The 16785-nt window shown below is 54.7% G+C and overlaps 4 protein-coding genes across 4 annotated transcripts; all 4 read left to right on the top strand.

Moving 5' to 3' along the window:
* Nucleotides 1–1140: 1140 nt before the first annotated feature.
* JKF63_05472 (uncharacterized protein) lies at nucleotides 1141–2916 on the top strand (the record flags this gene model as incomplete). The annotated part of the gene is made up of 1 exon (XM_067901430.1): nucleotides 1141–2916. One exon carries the CDS (start codon nucleotides 1141–1143, stop codon nucleotides 2914–2916), a length of 1776 nt encoding a protein of 591 aa, XP_067758105.1.
* Nucleotides 2917–7896: 4980 nt separating this feature from the next.
* Nucleotides 7897–8514, top strand: JKF63_05471 (uncharacterized protein; the record flags this gene model as incomplete). The annotated part of the gene is made up of 1 exon (XM_067901429.1): nucleotides 7897–8514. One exon carries the CDS (start codon nucleotides 7897–7899, stop codon nucleotides 8512–8514), a length of 618 nt encoding a protein of 205 aa, XP_067758104.1.
* A 1639-nt stretch (nucleotides 8515–10153) lies between these two features.
* JKF63_05470 (uncharacterized protein) lies at nucleotides 10154–11617 on the top strand (the record flags this gene model as incomplete). The annotated part of the gene is made up of 1 exon (XM_067901428.1): nucleotides 10154–11617. One exon carries the CDS (start codon nucleotides 10154–10156, stop codon nucleotides 11615–11617), a length of 1464 nt encoding a protein of 487 aa, XP_067758103.1.
* A 1166-nt stretch (nucleotides 11618–12783) lies between these two features.
* JKF63_05469 (uncharacterized protein) lies at nucleotides 12784–15591 on the top strand (the record flags this gene model as incomplete). Its single annotated transcript, XM_067901427.1, has 1 exon — nucleotides 12784–15591. The coding sequence occupies one exon, from the start codon at nucleotides 12784–12786 to the stop codon at nucleotides 15589–15591; it is 2808 nt and encodes a 935-aa protein (XP_067758102.1).
* Nucleotides 15592–16785: the final 1194 nt, after the last annotated feature.

Here is a 16785-nt window from a genome sequence, read left to right as displayed (position 1 = left end):
TCTTCTCCCACCAACCACTACTATTTTGCGCTCTCTCTCTCTACACGAAAGTTCGCACAGACCTATAACCCGCCCCACCCCCCCCCCCTCTCTCCACCCCACCCCCAACCCTTTTTCTCTCTTCCATCTGTAATTTTGCGTCGATTCCGGGCTCATACTCTTTTACCTTTGTTCTTCTTCGATCTTTCAAAGCGACAGCCTTCATACATACAGGCACACACACACACACACACACACACACAGGGCGCACTTCGCTTTCTCTATATCTATGCGTAACCACACTGGTTGTACTGTGTATCTCTTTATCTGTACTCCCCCTCTTTTTTTTCCTCCTCCTTTTTTCTAGCGTGACCCGGGTGTATCTCTGTATGTGTGTATGTGTATGAAAACGTTGTACCGCTCTCTCTCTCTCTACCTCTCTTCATCCCTCCTCCCGTTTCCATTTTCGTTTTTTTTCGCCTGTTGCTACTACTATCACTACCACTACTACATCTTCCTTTTTTTTGTACGCCCTCTTTTCTCACCGCCCCTTTGTTCCTCGCCCCTCTTCTTCTGTGCGTGTTCGTGATTCTATTAGCGTGCAATTCCTTTCGCTGGTTGCTAGCGCTGGTGTTTTCTGCTCTGTCAGCTTCGTCGTCTGTTCTCCTTGCGTGATTCCTTAAAAGGCTGGGCTGGGCTGACCTCTTACCCCTTGGCTCAACCTCTCCTCTCTCTCCCCCACCCCTTCCCCCTTTTTTTTTTACTGGCACACCTCCACTGTGTATGCTTTTCTGGGCACACTTGTTAAACGCTTTCAGCCTCGGCATTTCCTCCCAGCACCCCCCCCCTCCTCTCCTCTTCCTCCTGCACAGCGAAAGTCTCAGGCATACATCACTCGTAGTTCTGAAAAAAAAAAGTGTTTTCACCCTTTCACGTGTTCATGTGCGCACCGCGCCACTCTCCTCCCTTCGACCTCCCCACTGCCACCTACTCTCCCCCACCCCGGGTCAGAGCTATAAACGAGCGCACGATACACCACACGTACAGACGCCCACACTTCATCCAGTCCGCTTTGTGTGTGTGTGTGTGTGTGTGTGGTGACCAATCGAAATACGTGAGACAGACCACACGTGCATCACGGGAAACTAAAGAGCGCCAGAGATGGAGGGCGCTGATGCGACACTGCACCGCAGCACTGCTGCGCACCCCTCCTCGCCCATCGAGTTCAACACCGACAACGTGTACGCGCGTCACTTCACTGGGGGGGCAAGCATGAATTGCAGCGGCGGCCTTAGCGCTAATGCGTCACGTCTGATGGCGTCTCCGCGGCTCCTCGGATCAGCTCATGTGGCAACGTCTTCGCTGGTCGCCGCAGAGGAATCTATGCTACATAACGTAGCCAATGCTCATGCTGTGTTGACCCCCAGCGCTGTGCCAGAGGAGGGTGAGCTGGATCAATTCGACATTGTTCTTCAGCAGGATGCAGCCTCCAACAGTGGGAACGCGCAAGTACCCTTCCGAAACCAAAGCCCGTCGAACGGTGGCACACACTCGCCTTCTGGGACCACGCCTCCTTTCACTGTGGGCGGCTATGCAGCTAGCACCGGCAGCAGCGGTCTCGTTGTCTCCTCGACTGCCCACTACAGTGGTGGCTCGGGAAGCAATCCGCGTTGCAGTCCCAGTGTCCTCTTCCAAGGAGCCGCGAGAAGACTGCCCTCTGTGGCTGGTGCATGCCAGGCATCTGCCCTCACGCAAGATAGAGACCAATGCGCCCGGCTCATTCACCAAATGGCCTCTGCATGTCGTGGCGAACTGCACCTGCACGGGCACAGCGCCAGTGGTGGTGGCATCAGCACTACTGTAGCTTCCCCCGGCGGAGATCCGCGAGCGACAAGCTCGCCAGCTGCACAACAACCGTCCACCGCGGCTGTCACTTCCGGGCTCGATCCGCACATATTTGAAGAAGAGCTCAGTCTGCTCACTGGCATCATACTGGAAGCCAACATGGCCCACAACCCCCAGTGGCAACCCCAGTTTGCACACCGCAGTAGCCAACATGCCAGCATCAACAGCAACAGTGGCTACGTCTCGCCACCACACGGCCTCCTACGGGCCTCACCACGCAGTGGTGGTGGCAGCATTCATCCCCTAACAACAGCACAAGCAGCAGCAACCGCAATTAGTCTTCTCGGCGCAAGTGCCAGTGGGGCCGCCCGCTCCCATTCACGCGGCTCTCCAGCCAACGGTGTACCCGGGGCGCACCTCGCGTCAAACTACTTGACTAGCGCCACAGCAATCAACATAAATGCTGACGGCCGCTCAACGATCGACACCGAGGTGAGCGACTCGCTGGGTCGCATCTCTCACCTCGGAGGCGGAGGCGGCTCGCATCACCACCACTACACAATGGAACATGACGTTCGCCCTATGAATCCCTGTCAGGGCACAGCGCCGCAGCCCAGTAGCACATCCAGAAGTGTTCGGAGCATATCGCAGCTGCAACAGCATCAGCAAGCCTGGACGGCGCTTGCGCACGAAAGTGCTAGCAATCCCGGGCACCTTGATCGTGCAGCAATCGCTAACCTTAGTAGTCAGACCTCTCGGCGACTAAGTGGCAGCGCGGTACGTAGCACCAGTGCCACCGTCAAACACCCGCGTGCGGTGAAACCGGAAGTGAGTAGCGACAGTGGCCGCATCCGTGGGCCGCGTAGTCGCACAGGCAAGAACGTGGCGCCCAGCAATCACTCTGCCTTCTCCGAGTGCTCGGGGGGCGAAACGCGGAGTTGCCGCTCCACTCTGACTGGTGCACATCGCGTGCTTTGCTCCTCAGCGAACATAACAACCAACACGTCCTTGTCCAGCAGCGTGTTTCATCAAATTCAGGTAGAGCACGGGATCACCCTGAGCGGAGGTAACAGCCACCCCAACACTGTATGAAAAAAAAAAGTGTGTGCAGCTTGCCCCCCCCCCTTTCCCCGTCTTCCTGTCTCCTCCCACTCCACCCCCCCCCCCACACACACATACATACATACATACTCACACGCTCAGATGCCGGCGGAGCACTGGAAGAAAAGAAACAGCTCCACGTGTTTGTGCGGGTGTGTGGGTGTGTAGAGAGAGGGAAGAACGAAGTGGAGCAGAGAATGTAAGACGCTGGATTAATATATATATATATATACTTGTATAACCTCCAGAGTGAAGCAACAGGGGCCTTCCTCGACATTCATAGAGAGAGGCAGCCGGGTGGAGAGGGAAAACACAAAAAAAATGGGATGGGGTGGGGGGAAAGAGAAGGGGCTCGCACACAACTTGATTGTAGCCTAAACAAATGAGTCGAAAGACAGCAGTAGAATGTACATCCAAAATATATGTATGGGTATATGTATAGACCGATGTATTACTGCTGAAAATAGTAGAAACAACAAAAAAATGGGGGCATAGACAACTAATCAACAGGTGACATAAGCCAGGGAAAGACTGCGCGTACCCCGCCTCATCGCCTTTTCCCTTCCCCTTTAAATATGCCTGCTGTGACCGTATGTTGTGAAAAGGTGGCTGAAGGAGGAGGAGAGAGGGGGGGGTGGAGTCACTGCTTGACTGTGTGATGGTGTATCGATGGGTGTGAGTGCTTTTTGTTTGTTTCTGTTTGTAGCGCGCGTCTGTGTCTTCGTAGGAGTGTGTACCCCCTTTTTTTTCCCTGCTGTCGTTGTCCGTCTAACAGTCCTTCCACCACCGTCACCGTCAACACAACACGTAAACAAGTACGCCTGACTCACCGTTACTCCTCTGCTCACACCTCTCGCGTGTTTTTGTTGTTAGTTTGTCGTGTTTCCGTGCGGGGAGGGGGAGGGGTCGTCCTCCTTTTATCCCCCCTCCCTCTCCTCCGATGTTTCCTCCGCACCTGAGCGTTTTGTTTTTGTCTTGATTCTTCGTGTTCCTCCCTCGCTGAATGCGATACATATCTGTATCATGTGTATATATATATATATATATATATGTCTGTACTACTTTGGTGGACATGGTGGGATACTCGCTCAGTGAGTGTGAGTGACACCGATGTTGGTGTGCACGTGTACGTGGTCTTGTTGTTGCTTTTCCTATGCATTGAATTTCTGGTCGGATTGTCTCTTGTCGCCACCCCCCCCTCCCCCCTCCCCCCCCGCCAGCAGTAGCTGCTGCTGTAACAGGGACTTCGTCACGAACAAGTGCTGCGGTGTATTTTCTACGTGGGCATGCCTATGTGTACTCCTGTTTGTGTGCATGCTGGAGATGCCACGGGACCCTTTTCGCTGATGTTTGCTCGCTTTCATCTGTGTGTTTGTGTTTGCATTCTTTCGTGATTTCTGCACCGGTGTGCGCGTATGTGAGTGTTTGGGCGCGTGTGTGCTTCTCTTTTTCTTTGTTCCATTTGTTTTCCTGTCTCCACTTTCTCAGTGCTTTGCTCATTTCTTTGCTGATGAGCAACGAAACGCCTCAATGTCTTCGGTATCGCGCCGTGTGTGTGTGTGTGTGTGTGTAACTCGCCTACGAACTGCAGCGGGGTTTCGCCGCCTATCCCCTCCACCCCCGCTCATACTCTCCTCAGGACCCCGACAACGTGTACGACGTTGTGTGGCTTTCGGTAGCGGGTGTTGCGCGGGAAGGGGGGCGTGGAGAGGGAGGACCCCAGCAGCATGCGTGACAGTGCTGCCCTCCCCCACCCCACCACCACACACCTCCCACTCTTCTTCTTATAGTGCTCATACAGGAGTATGCCTTCACCTTCCCCCGTCCGTTCTCTACCCCACCACCACCACCATTGTTGCGACCTCCGCCTCCATCCGACATGTACTGCATCTAGGATGGAGCTCTTTGTGAGCACTTGCTCGCAGGTAAAGTGGGGTAGATGGAGGGAGACAAGAGGTGAGTGGCAAAGCGAATAGGGAGAGGGAGATGAAAAGAATAGAAGTAAAGTGTAGGGCCGAAGTCCAGGACCAACTACATGCCTCCAGAGAAAAGAGGGGGAGTGGGGAGCAGGGGCAGGGACAGGAAAAGTAACACTGACGTGTCGTATGTTTTTGCATGACAGGTCTCCTGCACGCCTTTCTCAAGCGCCCCCCCCCCTCTTCACGCACACACACACACACACACACACACGACACCACACCGGTTCATCCGAGTCAATCGGCAGCATTTTTTTCTTTTCCCATTATCCCCACCACAATCACCGATTCGCTTCTTTTTCTCACACCCCTATTCTCTGCCTTCTCCCCGCCTCGCTGTCGTCCTCCCCCCCCCCCCTCGCCCCCTTTTTTGACGCATGCACCTGTGAATACCCCCTCATTTTTGTTGTTGCATCCAACTCACTCAGGCACGCTCCTGGTTGTTGTCCTCCCACCCCCCCCCCCCACCCCCCCCAAAAAAAATGCTAGCGATGACTATGGGGAAAAAAAACGCTCACGGATCGCAATACATTTATTGGACACAAATATATAAAATGGTGTGCGTAGAGAAACGTGAGAAAGTACAATGGGGATGGGGGTGTAGGAAGTGGGGGGGGTGCCATGCAGCACAGAAGAAGAAATATACAAAAAAGGGAGGTTGCCCCTACAACGCGTACGTCGAGTCCTTTACGACTCTTTTTTTTTGGGGGTGGTGGTGGTGGTGGTGGGAGGGGGACCTGCATGTTCAAAGACTATTTAGGGAAACGAAAAAAAATGCTGAAAAGGGGAAGAGGAGGAGGAGAAGGGAGGTAGAGGGACCAGGGTAGAAGAGGGGAGGGGGGGGGGTAAAGCATCGTTTTTTATTGTTGCTGTTTTCTCTTGCTGTTCATCTTTTTTCCTCCGGTGTGTATAGGGGGGTGCTTTTTTTTTTATTCACCTTCGTTGAAACGCGTGGGGAGGGGAGAGGGAGGGGAAGGGGGGCGGAAAAGGGTTGAGGGGAAGGCAGTAGCGTCTTCTCTGTCCCCCCTGTATAATTGGTGCCCTGTATGCTTGTCCGCCCCCCCCCCCCTTTGACGTTTCGATTACTCCCTCCCACCCCCCACCCCCTTCCCCTTTACCTCGTTTTTTTTTCTTCACCTCCGATGTCCCTTCATGTTCGCTTTCCTGGTCTATCCATTCATGGCTTCCCCCCTCCTCCCCATGCATACACATACATCATATGCAGAAATACACCACCGCGATATGCGCTTGACCACACTCTGAAGTGCCAATTGCCCATATCTGTCTGTCGTGGATCCCACCTGTTCTCTGGGAAAAGTAATACTACTGTGTTCCTCTGCGGCTCGTATGGTGCTCTCATTAGTGCGCATGTGTGTTGTTAAAAAGGGTGGCTGAAGGAGGAGGAGAGAGGGGGGGAGGGAGTCACTGCTTGACTGTGTGATAGTGTATCGATGGGTGTGAGTGCTTTTTGTTTGTTTCTGTTTGTAGCGCGCGTCTGTGTCTTCGTAGGAGTGTGTACCCCCTTTTTTTTCCCTGCTGTCGTTGTCCGTCTAACAGTCCTTCCACCACCGTCACCGTCAACACAACACGTAAACAAGTACGCCTGACTCACCGTTACTCCTCTGCTCACACCTCTCGCGTGTTTTTGTTGTTAGTTTGTCGTGTTTCCGTGCGGGGAGGGGGAGGGGTCGTCCTCCTTTTATCCCCCCTCCCTCTCCTCCGATGTTTCCTCCGCACCTGAGCGTTTTGTTTTTGTCTTGATTCTTCGTGTTCCTCCCTCGCTGAATGCGATACATATCTGTATCATGTGTATATATATATATATATGCCTGTACTACTTTGGTGGACATGGTGGGATACTCGCTCAGTGAGTGTGAGTGACACCGATGTTGGTGTGCACGTGTACGTGGTCTTGTTGTTGCTTTTCCTATGCATTGAATTTCTGGTCGGATTGTCTCTTGTCGCCATCCCCCCCCTCCCTCCCCCCCCCCCCGCCAGCAGTAGCTGCTGCTGTAACAGGGACTTCGTCACGAACAAGTGCTGCGGTGTATTTTCTACGTGGGCATGCCTATGTGTACTCCTGTTTGTGTGCATGCTGGAGATGCCACGGGACCCTTTTCGCTGATGTTTGCTCGCTTTCATCTGTGTGTTTGTGTTTGCATTCTTTCGTGATTTCTGCACCGGTGTGCGCGTATGTGAGTGTTTGGGCGCGTGTGTGCTTCTCTTTTTCTTTGTTCCATTTGTTTTCCTGTCTCCACTTTCTCAGTGCTTTGCTCATTTCTTTGCTGATGAGCAACGAAACGCCTCAATGTCTTCGGTATCGCGCCGTGTGTGTGTGTGTGTGTGTGTGTGTGTAACTCGCCTACGAACTGCAGCGGGGTTTCGCCGCCTATCCCCTCCACCCCCGCTCATACTCTCCTCAGGACCCCGACAACGTGTACGACGTTGTGTGGCTTTCGGTAGCGGGTGTTGCGCGGGAAGGGGGGCGTGGAGAGGGAGGACCCCAGCAGCATGCGTGACAGTGCTGCCCTCCTCCCCCCACCACCACCACCACCACCACCACCACCATTGTTGTGACCTCCGCCAGTTTCTTTTCACGTGTGTTTGTACTTCACTCTCTCCCCCACACTCGGTCTCTCTCTATTTTTTGGCGAAACTCCCAAATCCGCTCTTGTTTGACGTCCCTCTCGTGTGGGCAATGGGTGCTTCCGGCCCCGACCTCCACTCACCCCCCCCCCTACACACACACACACACACACAAACGAAGAATATCTTCACGTGCACACATAATATCGTGACACACACACACACACAGTATCGGAGTGTACACACAGAGGAGTCTTTTTCAGTGAGGCATCGCAGTGCTACCGCCCCCCCCCCTCCGTCATTCTCAGTCCCCCATCGCACCGAACGATCTCAAACAAGAGAGGGGGGAGAAAGCGATAGAGTGAAGAGGGGCAGTCAGAAAAGAACTTCGAACCAAAGGCAGTCAATCATGTCTGCTTTAGCAAAGAAAATGATGGAGAAGTACGGGTGGAAAGAGGGTGAGGGACTTGGAAAGGAACGCACTGGCATGAAATCGTATGTAAAGGTGACGCGCCGCGACCCTCACACCGCCACCGGCCTCGGCCACGCCGCTGACCCTTCGAACGGCGGCAGCTTGGCTTCGACGCACGCCGTCGAGCTGGACGCCATCTATGGCCAACTCCACAAAGAGACAAAAAATCGAAAGGAGCAGCTGAGCAAGGCGCATCCCCAGCGAAAAGAAACCTCTACAGAGGTGGATGATGAGGATCAGTTGAGTGATGTGAGCTCCAACAGCCGCGGAGCCAGCAGCAGCACCAGCAGCACCATCGCAGATAACTACTCAGAAGGGGAGAAAGTGCCATTTGCCGCTCGAGCACAACTGAAGCGGCAGCGCCACGTCCCAGCATCCTCTTCCTCTGACAGTGACGGCGACGGCCGTAAGTGCTCCAAGAATGGGCGTGTCGGTGATGTCACTCGCATGACTGACGAAGAGCTCCTCCAGCGCTGTGGTGGGGTACGACTCGGTCGCGCAGGTCGCCATCGGTACTTTGATGGAAAGCTCAAGCGCATACACAACTCCAGCTGAGTGCTGCAGAAGAAAAAAGAGGGTAGCAGCGTTGACCGGTAAGTGTGGAGGGGAGTGTCCTTGAAGTCCATCCTCGGCCACCAGGCACTGGTGTGTGTGTGCATGCCGTGAAAAAAAAGGGGGATGGGGGTGAGGAAGTGAGCTATCTATGATCGCCGCTGTCATCCTCGCCACCGTTGCTCCCCCCCCCTCCCCTCATCACCACCACAACCATCGTCTCAACTGTGAACCCACTATGAAGCCATCCGTTCCCCCCTTTTTCCCTTCTCTCGTATCTTGCATCCCGACAAGGGAGAACCCCTGAGCCTGAGGTGGTGGGGGGGCGGTGCGGGGAGGGAGATGGGTAGCCCAGTGCTTACTCTGTGGCTAAGCCACTGCACACCCTTGTGCCCTCGTGCCAATGCGGCACCACAGCTAGTGAAGGGTTCGTGGTACCCACGGTGCGAAGAGGTGAAAGCGAGTCATCGCTAGCGGATGTCAGCGATTAAGTCGTGGGTGGTGTTGCATCGATGTGACCCACGACAGCGAATCTGCTTGCACCTCCCCGTACGATGGGCAGGGTGTCATTAGCGGCACGAATGTGTCTCCTCCCTACCTCACTGGCTCGCTGGTGGGGAAGTCTGAGACACCCCGAGGAGGGATGCACCACTGGGCGACCTGCGAGGCGCTGCTGCGCTGCACCACACGACTGGGCTGTGAGACGGCTCCCGGAGAGGAGGGGGGGATAGAGGGTCGGGTGTGCACACCTTCGCCGTGTATGGCAGCATTGCCCGCGTTTAAATAAAGCGTGAACTCGTCTAACCAATCTCTTGTGTGTACTCTCATGTGTCTAAAGCGCATGGGGAGGGGGGAGATACTAGTAGGAATACAAATCCTACATGCGCGAGGGCACGTGCATGGCCTCTCACCTCTCTCTGCAGTGCGTCCTCTTCCTCTCCTCGGCGTGCCTCCCTTTTGTGAGCACAATGCATAGCGTCATGAAGGATCTCCTCTTGATGTGCTACATGTACGGCATGCCGAGGTCCCTTAACCAGCAAGTGAAAACGTAGATGTCACTGAGAGGTCTTGCTGAGAAAGCGGGACATTGACAGAGAGAGGGGGGGAGTGTGGGTGAGCGCATGCTTCTCGTCATCGTGAATTGTTCTTTGCACTTAATATTGTGCTTCCAGTGTGTTGCAGACGACTTGGGGCGGTGGCACACGTCATCTCCATCCCCCACCAGCCCTGCACCGATCGTTTAAAAAGAACGTGTTTCCATTCCCTCCAGAAGATCGGAGGGAGACGTGGGAGAAGACGTGTCATTCCCTTGTAGAGAAAGCCGCTATCGATTTGGGCGCAACACGCTGCCCCCACCCCCCTCTCCCTGCCTACACTGTCAGTCAGCCAGTCACGCTCTCAGGACAAACAGAATAAAAAACAAGGAGGAGGCAGGGGCGAGGGGCCTCGTGCTCGATGAAGAGCACAATGGTGTATTTCTTTTCTCTCTCCACCACCCCCCCCGCTTCCCTCCCTGTCGATTCCACGCAAGGGCAACAGAGCCCCCACACCACCATCGTCACCCCTCTTTTGTTGTTGTTCGTGCTGGTGGCGCTCTGCTGCGGCGTTTTCCCACACCAAAAAAAAATAAAACGGCACAAACATGTGGAAGAAAACACTGTGCCGACTGTGGCTGACGCGCTCACCGCTTTGCCTTCGCGGGACGCCCCACGCCGTTGGGGAAGATAAACGCAAAGGGAATTCTCATGGCAGCGCCCCTCGTACTGGAGGGGCAGCAAACGTATCTAGTCCTGCTGTGGAGCCTACACCCACGGTCGCGGCATCGTCTGCGTCACCGGCACTCGCTTCGTCACCTCCATCATCAACGCTCTTGACCGTCACACACGCCGTCGACCAGCTTCGCGAGCTCACACGGAGAACCCAGCATACATTACGAACACAGGAGGAGACGATGCAGTTGTTGCAGCAAGAGTTGTCGCTTTTGGCACGGCGTCTGGCGCATCTCGAGAGCACCGCCGACGGTCTCCATGGGAAGCTCAACGAGGTGCACCGGGCAATGGGCGAAGTGGTGTTGGGCCAGCGAAACACGGACCTACTCGTGCAGCAGATGGAACGCCGGCAACTTGGCGAGTGTTCTGACAAAGTAGCGACATCGGGCAGTGGTGAGGGAGAGACGGCTGCTCTATCAACAGTGTTTCCCTACTCCGATAGATGTGCCCCATCCTTTTCAAGCGGTGACGGTGGTGCCTCCCACGTGGATGTATCGCCCACGACTACGACAGTCGCGCCGGTGACATCCCCATCAAACGCACAGCTGGCAGAGCAAGTGAGCACACTACAGGCGCGGCTAGATCAGCTTACCACCAACCTATTCGCTGCGGATCGCTGTGGCACCGTTGTGGGTCACATGGCGGCATCTGGAATTGACACAGAGAAGGTCGCAGCAAGTCTTCTCCCTGCAGAAAACCCATTGAGTCGCGCTAGTCTGCTTCAACAGCTGCAGCGTCGGTACGCGCTCAGCATCTTCACTGACGCAGCCGGCGTCACTCGTCTTTCGAGCCAAGTCGTTCGTGTGCACAACGTGCCTCTGAACATGGGCGCAATGGAGGTTCGAGAACTCTGCGTCCAGCACGTCTGCAAGGGGAACAACGCCCATGAACTAGTGAGCTGCATGGTGCACCGAAGCTCGGACAGCATACCTGCCGCCGCCACAGCAGATGGACAAACAAGCCAACCGGTTCATGAAGGCGCGGGCCCACCGAATGCTGCGACACCTTCTCGGTACCTGTCAAGAGAGTTGGCGTCTAAATGTGCTTCACAGCTCCCTGCCTCTACAGCCGACGCCGCGCTGGGTGCTCTTCCCCGGGGCGACACCGTAGCCACGATACGCCCGAACACGAAGACGCTTGAAGTCGTCTTCACCTCGACCGCCGCCGCGGTGCGGGCCCTGCAAGTGCTGAACGGGATGCACCTGCGTCCGACAATCCATGACACGCCTCTGCCACTGGTGGTTGAACCCGTGATATCAGCGGATGTGCTGGCGGCGCTGAAGGCGTGGGAAGATGAAGCCACCACTTCAACACCACTAATCAGATGCTCTAAATAGAAAAAAATAAAAGATGTGCTCCTCGCATCCGTGGTCATCGCCCGTAATGCTTCACCTGCGAAGGCACTAGTGCATGAGTCCAAGTCTGAGATGTGATGGTCAAGTCTCTACCTCTGCCAGTCAGTTGATCGGCGCCTGCGCCTACCTTACTTTTTTTTATTGAGATCCGTCTCGTGTCTGTTCGAGACGACAGCAGTACGTACTGTGTTTGATCTCCGCCATTCCCTGCCCCCCCCCCTCCCCCTCGTCCTCCCACTACACTCATGTCGTTGGAAGGATGAGTAAAATTTGAAGGCTCCCTTTCCCTCGGGGGAGGGAGGAGGGGGAGGGGATCTGCACGCGACAAGCGATCGAATGTGTCTCATTGATGAATAAAAAAAGACAGGGAAAAAAAGAGGCAAGCGGAAAGTAGTGGAAGTGAGCCATGTCGCTCAGAGTGGTTTCCGAAAACCCTCTTGGGATACTTCGAAGGTTTCCCTTGCCTCTCTTTCGCAGGTGTATAGTCGTAGTGCCCTCTGTTCACCCTCCCTCCCCCCCCCCTCTCTCTCTTTACCCCTACGGACCCTATTATTAACATGCATATCCCCGTTTCACAACATGACAGTACCCCCGATGTACATTGAAACACCCTCCGAAGCAAACACCCCAAACTATAGGTGTGGAATATATATATATATATTGTGTGTGTGTGTGTGTGGTGTGTATGTATGTGTATTCTGTGGCATCTGGCGTCGTTTTTCTGCTCTGTCCAGAGTGTAGGGGGAAAAAAAGAGGGAAGAAGCTGTCTTTATTATCCCCCACTCGACTCCGTACTTGCTCCTCTCCACCCTCCCCACCACCCCCCTCCTCCCCTCTCCCTTGGATTGCTCGTTCAGTGTTCTCTCTCACACTACCGCTACTTATTTGTATTTGTAACCCCCCCCCCTCTCTTCCACTCATTAGGGAGAGAGAGTTGGCGCTGACACACACACACACACGCGGCAAGGGTGCCGTGCACACGCTAAAGAACCTCCTCCTCCTCTCCACCCCACATTCACCTCTTTCTGCAGTACTGTTACTGCGCGTGAAGCTGCCGTCTTACCTCTCATCTCTCCCCCTCCCCTCCCCCCCCCACACACATCCCAAATATATATATACATATATATACATCTGTAGATTGATCTTCAATGGGCAAGAAGGACCAATCCGCTGCGGCGGAGAACATCAAAGTGCTCGTCCGATGCCGCCCTCTTAGCGAAAAGGAGAAGTCGGTGGGTCACAAGACCTGCGTCGACCTTGACATGGTGCAGAATAGCGTGACTGTCAAGAGTATCATCGGTGAACCGGATCGCTGGACATTTGACGCGGTCATCAACAACAGCTTTTCACAGGAAGATATCTTCACCCAATTCATTATGCCACTGACGGAGTCGGTGCTTGGTGGCTTCAATGCGACTGTGTTCGCCTACGGTCAGTCTGGATCCGGTAAGACGCACACCATGACGGGTGTGATGGGTGACAATAAACTCGAGGGTGTCATCCCCCGTTGTGTCAAGCACATCTTCAGCTCTGTCAAGAAGATGAAGGAAGAGGCGCCTAGCAATACCATCAGCATGTACGTGTCGTTCATGGAGCTCTACAATGGCAAGGTGCGTGATCTGCTGGCGAAGCAGCAAGTGTCGCTGGATATCCGGGAGAGCAAAGATCACACATTTTTCGTGCAGGGCGCCGTTGTGGCGCAGGTCAAATTTCCCGAGGACGTTATCCGACACCTGGAGGACGGCACAGACCGTCGCCGCGTTGCTTCCACAGAGCTGAACTCCGACAGCAGCCGCTCACACTCCGTTTTCTCCCTCATTCTGGAGTGCACTGAGACTCTCGAAGACGGCAGCACCCGGGCGGTGTCGAGCAAACTGAACCTGGTCGATCTGGCCGGCTCAGAGCGTCAGGGAAAAACCGGCGCCTCGGGTGACACGCTGAAGGAAGGGTGCAACATCAACCTCTCGCTTAGCGCACTAGGCACGGTCATCGACACCATTGTCAAGGGTGGCGCACACGTGCCGTTCCGCAGCAGCCCTCTGACAATGCTGCTGAAGGACTCTCTTGGTGGCAACAGCAAGACCGTCATGTTTGCCAACATCAACCCTAGCGAGCGCAACTTATCGGAGACGGTGTCGACGTTGCGCTTCGCCGATCGCGCCAAGCAGATCAAGAACAAACCTGTCGTGAACATGGACTCCAAAGATCAAAAGATTGCAGAACTGACGGATATCGTGAAAGAGCTGCGTGAGAAACTAGCCAAATACGAAAAGGAGGGCACTGCTGGGTTAGAGGAGGAGGTGACGCAGCTGACGGAGAAGGTAGGTCAACTGAACGTGCAGCTGGACAGTGTCACGAAGAGCCGCGAGGCGGATCTGGTCGACTACGAAATGACGAAGGCCACACTCACAGCAGAGCGACAGGCATTCAACACGCGCCTCGTATCTATGGAGGACGAGATCAGTCAACTTCAAAATCAGCTGCAGATCTCTGAGAGTAATGGGGCAGCGATGCAATCCCAGTTGAACGATATCTGGACGCAGTGCTACAACTACTTCCTGACACCAGCGGAGAAAGCGGCGCTGACATTGGAGCAGCTGCAGGCCACCAAGTCACTCGAAGAAGTGCTGCGAGACGTCAAGAAGAAGGTTCAAGAAGGTGGCGAGGCGGCTCTGTTGGAAAAGATTCAGTCACTGACGGATGACCTCAACGCATCGCATGCAGAGCACAAAGCAACCAAGAAGGAACTCAAGTCTAGCAAGGCACAACTGGAGAAGCATCTAGCAGAGCTGAAGGAAGAGCTGGCCCAGTGGAAGGGTTCGTCGATTGTGCTCGGCAGTAGCAGCAGCGATGGTCAAGTTCCAGTGACGATTTTACCACCACAACAAGAGAAACTGTTGGCGGCGATGAGACTCGATGACAACGGTGCGAAGGCCATACAGCTCTTGCGTGAAGAAAACGAGAAGCTGCGACATCAGTTGATGGCTGCGACGTCCTCAGTCTCTGGCTCGGTGGCCGCGGTAGCGGTACCTCCGCAGAAGACGGCTTCCATCAACCCGGACGCGACGGCGAACTCGGCTGCAGCACTGGAACCTCCGCAGGTCGCGAGGGTCTCAACCCAAAGTTCCACAACGATTAGCAACCTCCAGGCGGAGCTGAAAGAGGCGCGGGCCAAGGTGGAGCACGTGACTGCCTCCCGTGAAGAGCTCTACACCGAGATGGAGGCCCAGCGCACTGAGCTGGCCAAGGTGGAGCACACCATGGCACAGCAGGACCGACGCATCGCCAAGTTGCAGCACGACTACGAAGCGACGCTGACAGCTGCAACCCGCTCTGCGGACGAGGTGGCACAGCTGGAGATGCGCCTGCACGAGCGCTCCGATCAGCTGGAGCAGCTGCGCACATTGCTGGAGAAACAAAAGGCAATCATTGTAAAGAACAACGAGAAGGCTGAGTATTTCCAAGTATCGCTACGAGACAAGACCGAGGCCCTTGTGGCGCTGGAGCAGCAATTCCGTGAGCAGCTCGAGAGGAAGGATGCGCAGATGCAACAGCTCATCAACAAGCGCGTCGCCGAATTTTCGGAGCAGCGCAACGTTGAGCTGCAGGAGAAAGCGCGTCGTCAAAAGAAGCTCAAGAAGAAGATGCAGAAGCTGCAAGAAGAACTGAAGGAATGGCAGGAACGCTTCGATGTGAAGGTGTGCGAGTGCGAAGATTTGCGCAACGCACTCGAAGAGAAAAAAGTGGAGCAGCTGCGCATGCTGCGCCGAATCGAGCTCTCTGATGACGAGGCGGAAGCAGTGGAGCAGAAGGAGCAAATCCAGAACTCCCTCCAACGAGCCAAACTGCAGCGGCGCCGAAAAGATGATCTTTTTGACATGGGTGAGGTACGCAGTGCAAAGTCGGTGGCAAGGCGTCCTATAGCCGATCCATCAGACGAAACCGACTACAAGTAAAAAGTGTACAACGCATACGTGCATTGATGCTCAGGCGGTCACCCTCCTCCTCACCCTCCTCATCATCCTCATCATCCTCCTCCCTCCTCCTCCTCCTCCAGTAATCCTCCCTATCGCCGGGCATCTCTACACGCATGCACCCTTCAGGGTTACTCCCCTTCTCTTGCCCCTTTGTGGGCCTCTCTTCTTCTTCCCCCTCCTCCGCGTCTCCTCTGCTCTTCAGAGTACCACCCTCTCCTCCCCCTTCCCCCACTTCCTTCCTTCCACTGATCTGCCTCTGTGTCTGGAAAGGGGAGAGGAAAGAGGGCACATACATCCTCTTCGGTTTCCCTTGGTGTGTCCCCTTGTGTGGAGGAGAAGGGGAGGCGTATGGGGTTGCATCCCCCCCCCCCTCCCTCCCTCCCTCCCTCCCCCACTCACACCTCCACCTCCACACACACACACACACAGAGTTACCGAAATACATACATATATATGTGTAGGTGTGGATAGGGGTTTACATGTGAAAGAGAAACAAGAGGGAAGGAGCTGAGTACTTTGTGATCGAATGTCTCCTCCTCTTCCCTCTGCTGCCCCATTTTGGTTGTCCCTGTATGTGTGTGTGTGTGTATGTGTGTGGAGGTGGAGGTGGAGGTGGAGGTGAATATATGGAAGCTTAGACACTGTTTGTTTGTTTTGTCACCTTCCCCCCCCCCCCTCCCCCTCCCCCTCCCTCTTCCGTGTGCGTTGCTCTTCATTACCAAGCCTTTCTCTTTTTTTTTTCTGCTCCCCACCCCGCATCTCATCTCAGACGTTGCTCTGGTTGTGCGCGTCTTTCATGTATCTCAGTCGCCACCCCCTTCTCACGCACACCTTTTACGCACTTTTCTCTTGGTTTGTCTTTTTTTTGCTTTTTTCCCGGAAGTACCGCAACAAGCAGTTGCAGCTCCCCACCCCACCTCACCCCCCGCCCCCGCCGCCTACACCCACACACACACCCACACACCCCCTGTGCTTCCCACCTCATTTCCAGTGACCATCATGTTATGTTGACATGGATGTTCTCATGAGGGAAGAGAGGGAGGAGCTGTAATGCGAAAGAAGAACGCAATAACAAGCAAAAAAAAAAGACCCGTACCACGCATAGGCATTGAAGTGCGCAGGCTTGTGATGTTGGCCAGCCGAGTTGCGGCAACTCTCTGAACCTTATAAATA

This window comes from Porcisia hertigi, chromosome 17, assembly GCF_017918235.1.
Source record: "Porcisia hertigi strain C119 chromosome 17, whole genome shotgun sequence".
NCBI classification, from domain to species: Eukaryota; Euglenozoa; class Kinetoplastea; order Trypanosomatida; family Trypanosomatidae; genus Porcisia; species Porcisia hertigi.
The sequence above is the reverse complement of the archived record's forward strand: the minus strand, read 5'-3'. Positions and strand labels throughout refer to the sequence as shown.